The sequence below is a fragment of the Pelophylax lessonae genome, assembly GCF_965119305.1.
Source record: "Pelophylax lessonae genome assembly, chromosome: 12".
Classification (NCBI taxonomy): Eukaryota; Metazoa; Chordata; class Amphibia; order Anura; family Ranidae; genus Pelophylax; species Pelophylax lessonae.
In genome coordinates, this window is record NC_138779.1 from 126,527,631 (window position 1) to 126,539,836 (window position 12,206).

At 45.6% G+C, this 12,206-nt stretch overlaps 1 protein-coding gene across 2 annotated transcripts in view; it reads left to right on the plus strand.

Annotated features, from left to right (window-relative positions):
• CBL (Cbl proto-oncogene) overlaps positions 1-12,206 on the plus strand; it is a 154,903-nt gene that overhangs the window by 35,643 nt on the left and 107,054 nt on the right. For both annotated transcript variants that reach the window (XM_082274208.1, XM_082274209.1), the window contains exon 2: positions 492-739. In XM_082274208.1, the coding sequence (XP_082130334.1) occupies positions 492-739 (248 nt within the window). The remainder of the gene's footprint in view (positions 1-491; positions 740-12,206) is intronic.

Genomic DNA, 12,206 nt, shown 5'->3' on the forward strand with positions numbered 1-12,206 from the left:
TGTGCTGGTGAAAAGTAGACCCTATGAAAATACATTTGGATGAGTTTGTCTCTAGCAGAGATACTTGTGTTAAAATAGGAGGCATAAACCTCAGTCCAAATCTGCTCCACCATATCCAGAATGTCTCTACCTAGACTTCTACAGCAACGTTCAACCAATGTCGCCTATGTATGCATTCTATGATGTACACCATAGAATGTATACAAAATTATAAAAAAACCACACACAGTTTAAATACTTATAAAGTGGTAAAATAAAACCATTGTAATATGCAGTTACAGTAGCGTATCCTTTTCACTACATTGGAGGAAATGTTAAAAAGACTTTTACAGTTCTCAAGATTATCAGAACGGTAGACTAGAAGTGGTATATAATAGGGCTGCTTTTTTGTAATCATATGTTTAGTTCTGTCTGATTATACACTGGGATGTGTGTGTTTGCTTTTTTTTGTTTTTATCTTACATTTTTTTTTTACTTTTAATGTTCTGCAGGTTGTTCGATTGTGCCAGAATCAAAGGCTTGCTTTGAAGAACAGTCCGCCATATATTTTGGACCTGCTTCCCGATACCTACCAACACCTTCGCACCATTATGTCTCGCTATGAGGGAAAGATGGAGATGCTTGGTGAAAATGAGTATTTCAGAGTCTTCATGGAAAACCTAATGAAGAAAACAAAGCAAACAATAAGTTTGTTTAAAGAAGGCAAGGAACGCATGTATGAGGAGAATTCCCAACCAAGGTTAGTTTCTGCCCAGTTCAGTTCATTTTTTCAGTAATGGTAGGCAATCTGTTTTAGATTTTAGAAATTCTGTTTTACAGTGACTGCTCTAATGGATCACTCTTCTCATATGGACCAGGTTCTTATTGCAGTTAAATCATGTATTTTCCTAGGCCATTGTATGTACATGTACCAGTGTACATCATCTTTTCCGTTTAACACCTCGATTATATAATACCGTGAGACTTCTATCACATTAGCTCATACAGTAAAATGCAGCATTTTACTTTGCAGGCAAGTGTCTGAGGTTTAACAAGGAAGCAGTGAAGTACTTTTGTCAGAGCATTGCACGGTTTACTTTTGAACTTCCACATACTGGAACTTCATTCATGTCTCTGTACAAGAGAACAGCGCCATCCTGCGCGCAGGGGGAAAATGGCGTATGTCTGCATTTTTCTATACTGCACATCACACCAGCGTTGTAGTTTTAGCAGAGCACATAGAAATGAGAAAATGCAGCATTTTTTCGCACCGCATTGAAAATACGTTTTCTCTATCGCTCATTGACAGACGTAGTCTTCTTGATTCTCAAGAGCTGGGTTATGTTGTCTCCGCAGGAGTAGGACTAGGCAGAAAGACAAAACGTTCTGGCTCCACCCTAGGGGCAGTCCCTGAGGGTATATCCTCCCTCTCTCTGCTACAGGGAATCAGTTTTTTTCTGTCTAGTCAGGAAAAATGCCGGACTGGGCGACACTTGTGGTCACCCCAGCCGGCCTACGAGCGCGCGCAGACCATGGCATTGCGCTTGGTCGGCCGCGACATATTCAAGTAAGTATGCGGGGCCGGGCGACGGGCTGGATGTTGAGATCCAGTGGTCACCCCGGTTTCTGCCTACGAGCGCGTGCAGACCAGAGCTCCGCGCTGGGTCGGCCGCGACGGAGTCCCAGTGAAGGGACTGACTTTGCGAGTTAAAAGTCTCGCTTGGACGCCAGGTACCAGAGAGTCGAGGCGTCCACAAACCCCCACCCCGGTGGAGAGGGTATTGTGAAGAGAGGGTGCCTGTCGGTTCGGTATGGTGAGTAAACGTTCCCTTTTTTTTTCCCTCGTTATGAGGCAGTATGTATTATGGGCCCCTCCATATATGGTCAGTATATATCTGATACTTACAAGTCCCCCTTGTAATACAGCATGTGTTTGTGGGAAGTGGACTTGGTTTAAGAGCTAACACTCTACCCAGCAGACTGTAACATTACAGCAGACATAGGAGGTATAATCCTACCTTATGTGTAGTGTATCTTCTGTAGATCCATATATCGCCTCTTAGCAGAGATGCAGGTGGATGTGCTGGGAAAACGATTTCGGCGGTCCGCCGCCATTTTGCCGTAGACCGAATGCATGTATGTCCTCAGGTCACGCCGGCCGCCATGTTTTTGGAGTCTTATGTCTCTTCTATGGGCGCAGGGTGTCAGAACTGGCTGCATTATCCTGTTGTTCCCCAGATCTGGTGGTTCATAGGGATAAGGTTGTTCTTCATCCGAATCCATCCTTCCTTCTAAGGTGGTTTCAAAGTTTCATTGATTAAGGACAGTGTATTGTCCTTCCTATGTCCTTAGCCCAATCATCCTCGAGAATTTGCATGGCATTCCTTGGATGTAGTTCGGGCGATCAGGATATACTTGAATACTACGGATTCAATTTGTAAGACGGATTCACTGTTTGTGATCACGGATGGCCCTAAGAAGGGGTTGCCTGTTCTGCTGCGACCATCTTTAGATGGATCAGACAGACGGTGGTATAGGCTTATTTTATCTAAGGGTCGGGATCCCCCGTTCCCTGTTAAGGCGCATTCTACTCGGGCGCTTAGAGTTTCCTGGACCTTCCGCCATCAGGCGTCAGTGGTTCAGGTTTTCAGGGCGACTGTTTAGTAGTCGGTTCATACCTTTACAATATTGTATAAGGTTTATGTGATGGCATCGTCAGATGCCTCTTCTGGCTGCAAGGTTCCTGCAGGCCACTGTTTGAGGAGACTGTTGGTCTACCTCGAGGATTTGTGGGGTAGGTCTCATCTGTTTACTCGATGAGTCCTTTGATACTTCTGGTTGGCTCCGGTTGGGCCTTCTAGATTGGATTTTGATTCGGTCAATCCCACCCCTCATTTTGTGGCACTGCTTCTGGATGTCCCAGCTCTTGAGAATCAAGAAGACTACGTCTGTCAATGAGCGATAGAGAAAAATGGATTTTTGTAAGATCTTACCGTAAAATCCTTTTCTCTTAAGCTCATTGACAGACGTAGTACCCGCCCCTCTATCATTGAGTTGGGTTGGGTTAAATTCTCTGTACTGCTTTAAAACAGAACTGATTCCCTGTAGCAGAGAGAGGGAGGATATACCCTCAGGGACTGCCCCTAGGGTGGAGCCAGAACGTTTTGTCTTTCTGCCTAGTCCTACTCCTGCGGAGACAACATAACCCAGCTCTTGAGAATCAAGAAGACTACGTCTGTCAATGAGCTTAAGAGAAAAGGATTTTACGGTAAGATCTTACAAAAATCCATTTTTACAAGATGCCTCGCATTGTCTTGCTTTTACCATGTGTGGAAAAACGCCCATCACCACACATAATTTGAACAACCCCTAAATGTTGCTCATTACAAAATTATGATAACTTTTGACCTGAAATACCAACTCTTATTCGCTTTCTGGATATGTTAGAATTTGAAGAGGTTGTAAACCTCCCCAAAAAAAAAAAAATTACCTGTAAGACAAAGGTGTATTAAGCTAGTATGCATCGCTCATTATGAAATACTTACCTTAGAACAAAGCCCCCGCAGCACCGCCCACTCACCGCTGACACGTCGTCCATCTATACGCGGTCTTCCTTCTGGGTTCACTTCCTCCAGCCATCTGATTGGCCAGAGCTGCGATGACGTGGATGCGCGCAAGAGCCCCATTCACGGCACAGGCCCCTGCCGTTTCTTCAGAGCGCATGTACCAGTAATGTCACTGGCGGCATGCAAAGTAAATATCTCCTAAACGTGCACCGTACCTATAGGTAAGGCTTATTATAGGATTACCTATAGGTACAAGTTACAGAGGAAGCTTTACTTCCTCTTTAAGGGAAAGAAAAAAATTAGTTGATTTAACTAGGAGATTTTAGACAAAGCCAGGTATAATGGGTCTTGTCCATATTCAAAGACCTGTTTAATTTAATCAGCACATTCAGCATAAAGTACCAAGTGACTGTAGTTTGTATTTTCATTTAGTTTATCATCTTTACTAATTAGGGTTCATACACACTGCAGCTAAAAAAAAAAAGCTGCTTTTACAAGCATTTGATCTTTTTTCAGCTTGATGAAGCTTGTACTTTTTTGGGCTCTTTTGCACATTTTTATTGATCTGTTTTGAGCATTAAGCCTCGTACACACGCAACGATTGTTGGCCGTGAATTTTCGGCCAACGTCCGATCGGCCGATTTTCGGCTTGTTAGTATGATGCTTCCGACAACCGACTGCGACTTTTCGGCCGAATTAAATCTGGTGTGCAGGCTATAAAAATACAAAAATCTGATGAGCAAGACTGGGCATGCTCAGAGAAGAAAAAACACACGGAAAGTAAACCATCACATGACATCACTTCTGAACTTGGTTTTTGTTGGCCAACAAAAGTCCAGTGCAAGTCTAGAGCACTTTTCAACCAACACAACAACACTGGACAAAAGACAGCCGATCGGTCGGCCGATAATCGCTGCGTGTGTACGAGGCATAAGGATTTGTTTTTTCACAAACCCTCCCCTCCGTTCATTTTTCCTATTTTTTTGTGTGTTTTCGTGGTTTTTTGAGCTTTTTCATGCTCATTCGTGCTTTTTCGCAAGTTTTTGGGCACTTAGGCGTCTTTTCTGCTCGAAAGCTCCTCTCAAAAACGCGAGTTTGGGGCGTTTTTTCTGCCTGTAAGAGCATATGCCTGTAAACTCCTGAAAAAGCCATATTGTGTATGGACACATTGGCTAACATGGAGTGGAGTTTCCAGGCAAGAAGAATGGGAGCTCAAAAGCCTGTAGGAACAGCTTTAGATCATGTTCACTGAAGTTGTGAGGAGCCCTTTGTTGCTAACAGCTCCATCCTTGCATTTTACTCTGAGTGCTTTCTGTTTCTTTCAATTTAAATAATGGTACTTTTTAATATACATGAAAAATTTGGAACTTTAAAGGTGTCATTCTAAGTTAAAGTATCTCATTGTGGGTAAAATATTTTCTTAGTTCTTTACAATAGTTTAAAGCGATTAACAAGCTGATTATGGTATAACTCAATCTCCAGCTCCTAGCCTATACCCTTAGTCTGGGTTCACACTAGTGCTGCTGTAAAAGCATGCAGTTTAACGTGTGTGTTTTTGTAGTGCATTTTTACACATTGTTTTTGATGCATTTTTTGTAAGAGAAGACTAGATTTTATATACAAAGCTCTGCGAAAAGAGCACTAAAAATGCATATACAGTACGTGAATTTTACATGTGCTTTCCATGCACTCCCATTAAAGTCCATGGGGCCAAAATCGCAATATGCTGCACCAAAAGAAGCACCTGCACCTTTTCAAAAAATGAACTGCACCATGCTGCATTGATTTTAACAGGCACCATAGAGAAGAACGTGATTTCCATTGTCGTGCATGCCAGCAGTACAGCAGACTCAGGAGAAATTGCACTAGTGTGAACAGGAGGCTCTGTTTTTATGGGGTTTTGCAGTTGTAAAATCATATTTGGGGAAGCCATATTCCAGTGATGGTCTTTAAAGTAGGATTGCCAAAAATATCACTCCAGATGAGGAAAACAGGATGTATATGCTATACTTTAAAGTACACATTGCCCTCATATTTCAGGACATAGTAGGAGGCTATTTGTTTAAGCACTAGCTGCCCAAGCCAATTAGGACACTTTTCACATAGTTACATAGTTAATCAAGTTGAAAAAAAGACAAGTCCATCTGGCTCAACCAATAAAAAACATAAAACAGTAAATAAAACCCAACCATACAATCCCATATACACAATCTAATACCCGCAGTTGATCCAGAGGAAGCCAAAAAACCCCAGCAAAGCATGATCCAATTTGCTACAGCAGGGGAAAAATTGCTTCCTGATCTCCCAAGAGGCAATCTGATATTCCCTGGATCAACTTTACCTATAAATATTAATACCCATTTATATTATCTACACCTAGGAAATAATCCAGGCCTTTTTTAAAGCAATCTAGTGAGCTGGCCAGAACCACCTCTGGAGGGAGTTTATTCCACATTTTCACAGCTCTTACGGTGAATAAACCTTTCCATATTTGGAGACTAAATCTCTTTTCCGCTACACGTAAAGAGTGCCCCCTTGTCCTCTGTGTTGACCTTAACCACTTTACCACTGGAGGATTTTGCTGTCTTACGTCTGGGCCACTTTTTGCGATTCGGCACTGTGCGAATTTAACTGACAATTGCGCGGTCGTGCGACGCCGTACCCAAACGAAATTTACGTCCTTCTTTTCCCACAAACAGAGCTTTCTTTTGGTGGTATTTGATCACCTGTGCGATTTTTACTTTTTGCGCTATAAACAAAAAAATAGCGTAAATTTTGAAAAAATAACAATATTTTTCACATTTTTTTTTATGAAATTCCCCCCAAAAAAATGTAAAAATCAAAATTTTTTTACATTTTTGGCCAATTTGTTTTCTGCTACCTATGTTTGGTAAAAAAAAAAAATCACAATAAGCGTATTTTGATTGGTTTGCGCAAAAGTTATTGCGTTTACTAACTAAGGGAAAGATTTTTGTCATTTTTGGTGTTTTTTTTTTTTTTAAACGAGTAATGGCGGCGATCTGCGATTTTTTTTTTTTTTTTTTTTTTTTTGCGGGACTGCGACATTGCGGCGGACAGATCGGACTGACATTTTTGACACTTTTGGGAGTACCAGTGACATTACTGCAGTAATAAGTGCTATATATATATATATATATATACATATATATATATATATATATATATATATATATATATATATATGTGTGTGTGTGTGTGTGTGTGTGTGTGTGTGTATATATATATATATATGCACTGTTACTGTAAAAATGACCCTGGCAGGGAAGGGGTTAATTTTATTGGAGAGGGAGGGGTTAATGTATGCCTGGTGCTTACTAACGTGTGTGGGGGGAGGTGACTGAGTGACACAGGGACAGATCGCATGTTCAGCTATGCTGAACCCTGCAATCTGACCCTGCCTGTCACTTAGGAGATCCGCCCGCTTGTGTTTACACAAGCAGGCGGATCTCCACACTCGATTCCCCGACGATCGGGGAAGAGCAGCGGCGATCGCCGCTGCCCCTCCCCTGGCCCGACTCCCGCTGTGACTGAATACAGCGGGAGCGAGAAAGGGGAGTGTCGTGCGACGTAGGTCTACACATAAAACAGGGCATTGAGGTTGGCTTGTAAGTTGGAGACATCCTTTAAGGAAGTTATTCCACTGCAAAGCTTGGTGTCATCTGCAGAGACTGAAATGGTACTTTTAATCCCAGACCCTATATCATTTATAAAGATATTAAAAAGTAAGGGTCCCAACACTGAACCTTGGGGTACACCACTGATAACTTTATACCATTCAGAGTAAGAATCAACAACCACTACTCTCTGAATTCTATCTTTTAGTCAATTTTCTATCCATTTACAAACTGATCTTTCCAAGCCTGTATACCATGGGTGTCCAACCTTTTGGCTTCTCTGGGCCACATTGAGTGTAGAGAAATTTTCTCGGGCCGCATATAAAATATATACTATAGTTAAGGTATATAAGTAATAAAACGCCGCCGCGCCCTTCCCGCACTGCCGCGCCCCCCCAGCACTAATTTAACACAACTAGAGGATGATCCCTTCTGAGGCAGCCTCTGCCTACAGTTAGTTGGAAGCCACCTGTTGTCATGCCGCCGACCCGCATTCCTTCCTCCCCAGCAAAAAAAATAAAAATTTTCAGGGGGCAGTGGGCCGCTTTGCCTGCGGTTTCGGGCCGCAGGTTGGACATGCCTGCTGTAGACTTTACCTTACACATTAGCCGTGTGTGGAGAAAGCACATACATGTAAATATCAGCATCTGATCAAATTCATACAAACCGGCAGAAGCTTGTTTACTACAAATTGAAACAAAGTGAAAAAATTCATATCGCTGCAGGATTCTTCGACCATAGAAATGATCAGGTAACATCCATTCCTCCCTCATCTCTATGGTCAGCCGGTGCAACCTCCAGCTTCAGTCCCGGGCTCTACCAGAACGAAAAGCAAGAAAATTACATAAATAGATTAGTACATAAAAATATATATAGTATTGAAACGTGGTCAAACCAGGTCTTAATATATTCATATCTGATCTAAGTGCAGAAGTTCTATTTTGACCACAATGTTTCCATATTCTATTAAAGGGGGAAATGGTAATTTTCACAAAAGTAGAACCACAACACGTGGGATTTTTCTCTTGTGTAGAATGAAAACCTATGTTCGATAATGTGAAAAGTTCCCCAAGCTGTGGATATCAGTCCAGATATCATTTTATATGTCATGGGTGTCTTAGAGCTCTTTCACACGGGCTGAGCAGGTGGATGACAGGTCCGTGTCCACTTCGCTTATGCAGAGCCACAGACGCAGCCCGCTTTCCTCTATAGGAGGTCAGATAGAAACGGACTGTCCATTTACATCTGACTGTCATCCCATCTGATCCACCAGCCGAATGGGGAACGGATCCCCCATCCGTCTGTTTTTAGCAGATCAGATGTGGGTAGGGGCAAACCAACACATATCTGTTTACATCCGACATGCCATAGAGGGCAATGGTCTACCTAAAAACTGACAGGCAGACCTCACCAGTCCGCCCATGTGAAAGAGCCCCAAAGGATAAGTTCACCTTCTGAACATGCTATATCTATATTTAGGATTTAACGTGTTTAGCACCGCCTCCTCAGCCCCCCCTTCCCTATGACAATGTAGCAGCCTCTCCCCCGCAGCTGCTTTCACATTATATAATCATCATAGCTGTGCAGGGCTCAGACATCCGTAAATGAATAAACTACACAGCAAATGGATTTGTAGTTTTAATGGACTGTGAACGTGCTCATCAGCACACTTGTAGACCATTCAGAATCCTTCCAGCTTTCAAACTGAGCCTGTACATAGGTAAGAGCGAAAAGCTGTATGGAAAGCCTACAGGAGCCTGACATTGCACCCACGATCCACTGATTGCTGGTGCAATACTTTGCAGACTCCTGTAGAAAAAAATGAATGCAAATGCACTTTTCTCTTACGTCCTCCGACAGTGGCCGCCTCTTCATATTCGTCACATATGGGGTATTAGACTTTGCTCCGAAGGAGTAGCTAGGCAACAGAATATGTTAACATTAAAGCTTTTAACATATCCCACCCTCAAGGGGTGGTCCCCTCAGTCAATACCCTCCTACTTCCTGCAACCATATCTCAGTTTCAATGTCTAGCTTGTCAGGGTGGCTGGCTCTCTCTGTGCTGGGGCTTTGTGCCCCAGACTCTTTCTTCTTTTTTGATTTTTTGTTTGAGTTTTCTCTCTACCTTTACTTAGCTGTTCTTTTTGTCAGCATTAGTTAGTTCTTCTGATGAAGAGGATCATGCGGGCTGGGTCTCGGGCTGATCCCCCTGGTCGCAGGTCGTGGGTCAGTGGCTTCCCAGCCTGCCATCGAGCGTTCAGCCAGGTAACGCTCCTGGCACAGTGAACGACCCATCCCTGTTCGGTGCAGGGATGATTGGTGAGGTGGCTACCTCACTGGACGCTGTGCGGTTTCTTAACCCCCATTCTGTGCGTCTTGTATGCGACTCTCCCTGCCTCATGTGCAGCGGCTTGTTCGCCTGTGCGGGTCCCCCACGCCATTGTGAGGTAAGTGTATCTATGTGGGGACCTGTCTGTCTGGGGGGGGGGTGTCAGTCTGGGACTGTGTAACTTGCCTCTGTTCTCACTGTTTGTCTCCCTATCACTCGGCTGCATGCTGTGGGCTGCAAGGGGGGGGGGGAGCTGTGTGACACTATGTGTGTCAGCCTTGTCAGTGTGAGAAGCTGTGTGCTGTGGGGCATGTTTTGTGACATGTTTGGGCACTATACAGCGATCGCTGCGGCGATCTACCATGTTTTTTTATATATGGATAACATGTGTGCATTACTGTACTGTGGAGCGGCGGTTTCGGCGCCAAACGGCGCCATTTTGCCTAACTCGCTCCGGCCGCATGTTCTACATGTATGGCGGCCATTTTCTTGTAGCCTCCCATAGGCTTTAATAGAGCGCCCTGGCCGCATCATTTCCTCTTCCGGGTACACCGATCGAGGCAGCGGCGAGGGTCTCCTCAGGTTATATCCTTCTTATCCATTGCCTGTGTCAGTTTTATTGTCCCTGTGGGGGTCTCATTGTGCTTGTGTGTGGTGCGGTGGGCTGCGCTCGCCGCGCTTGTTAAAGGGGCAGTTAACCCTGTATTATCCGGCATTTGATATTGGGGCAATGGATTCTCAGGAGGGCAAATTTCCTACCGCCTTGGTGGATAGCCAGGGGACCGCTGTTTCCCCCCCAGGGGGGGATTTAGCCACTATTGTGGCTGGCCTTGCTGCTCAGGTGCAGATGCTGGTGGCTGCTCAATCTACTAAGAGACCCAGAGTTTCTCTTTCCTCTGATTCTGAGGGTGAAGGTGATGGGGCTGTTATGGCGGGGGTCTCCTTATCGGGGTCCCGCTCCTCCCTGGATCTAGTGGGGTCCGAGGTGGAGGCTGAAGTTGAAGGGGTTGATAATTCTCCCCCTGGCTCGCCTGAAGAGCTTGCAATCATGGATGAATTGATTGCTTCCATAAAACAAACGCTGCGTTTGCAGGATGAAGTGTGTCCCCCCGCTGCCTTGGCGGCTTATGGGACGCAGAGAAAACGCAGGACGCCGCAGGTTTTTCCCTGCAATGATGATTTTCAGCGCGCTGTTAAGGAACAATGGCGCAATCTACGCAAACCTTTTGCTGTGCCAAGTAGGTTCAAGCTGCGTTATCCTTTCTCGCCTTCCACTGATGAATGGTGGTGTGTGCCACCCCCGGTGGATCACGCAATTGCGGTTTTGAACAAATCCACTGCGATTCCTGCAGAGGATTCCCCAGTGTTCCGTGATGCCACGGATAGGAGATTGGAGTCTCTTGCCCGTCATACTTACTCTGTTATGGGTTCTATGCTTAAGGCTCTGTTTGCCTCTCTCATGGCGGCCCAGGCTGTCGCAAGTTGGACGCAGATGCTTAGGCGCGTCCTAGTGGCCGATTCGGCCTCGCCGGCGACCCTGGATATGGTGGATCAAATCCACCAGGGTGTCATGTATCTGTGTGATGCGGACTTGGACTTAGTCCCGTTGGCTGCACGTGTGCACAGCGTGGCGGTGTTGTCTCGCCGCCTGGTTTGGTTGAAATGTTGTTCGGTGGACCAATCTTCACGTAAGACCTTAGCCAATCTGCCTTATGATGGGTCTCGCCTTTTTGGGGAGTCCTTGGATGTGTTGATTAAGGGGATCACCGGAGGTAAGAGCACTCTCTTGCCCCATTTCCCCAAGGCTAAGGGGGCTTCTGGGAAGAAGCATGCTAATTTTCGGCCCCCTCAGGGGTCCTTTCGTGCCTTTCGGTCGCACTACAAGGGCAAACCGTTCAAAGGTCAAGGCTCTCAGAAGAAGCCCTGGTCTGGGAAACAGAAGTCCGGTCAATCCGGATCCGCTGCCCATAACAGTGCGGCCTGAAGGGGCGCCCTCACCCAGTTTTGGGGTGGGGGGACGCTTGCTCGGTTTTCTTCAACCCTGGTTGGCCCGCGTGCGGGACAGATGGGTTCAGGAGATCGTTCGATCTGGTTACAAGATCGAGTTTCTCTCTCGGCCGGAGAGCAGATTTTTTTCCCTCAAATCTTCAACTGTCTCCAGAGCGTTTACGGGACCTGCACCTGGCGGTGCGGGACCTGAGGGCTCAGGGAGTGGTGGTTCCGGTGCCTCATCGGGACAGATTTCGGGGGTTTTATTCCAATCTGTTCACCGTGCCCAGGAAGGAGGGCAAGGTTCGTCCAATTCTGGACTTGAAGGCTCTGAACCGCTCTGTGCGGGTTCGCAAGTTCCGCATGGAATCCCTGCGGTCGGTGGTGGCTGCCCTGGTTCCGGGGGAATTCATGGCCTCCATCGATTTGAAGGATGCGTATCTTCACATCCCCATTTTCGAAGGGTCACCAGAGGTACCTTCGATTCGCCATTGCGGAGGATCACTACCAGTTCGTGGCGTTGCCTTTTGGTCTCGCCTCGGCTCCGCGGGTTTTCACCAAGGTGCTTGCACCGGTTCTGGCATTATTGAGAGCCCAGGGCATTTCTGTCCTGGAGTATCTGGACGACATTCTGGTTCGGTCTGCGACCAGCCAGGGTCTGGAGAAGGACCTGTCTGTCACGATGCAAACCCTGCAGGAGTTTGGTTG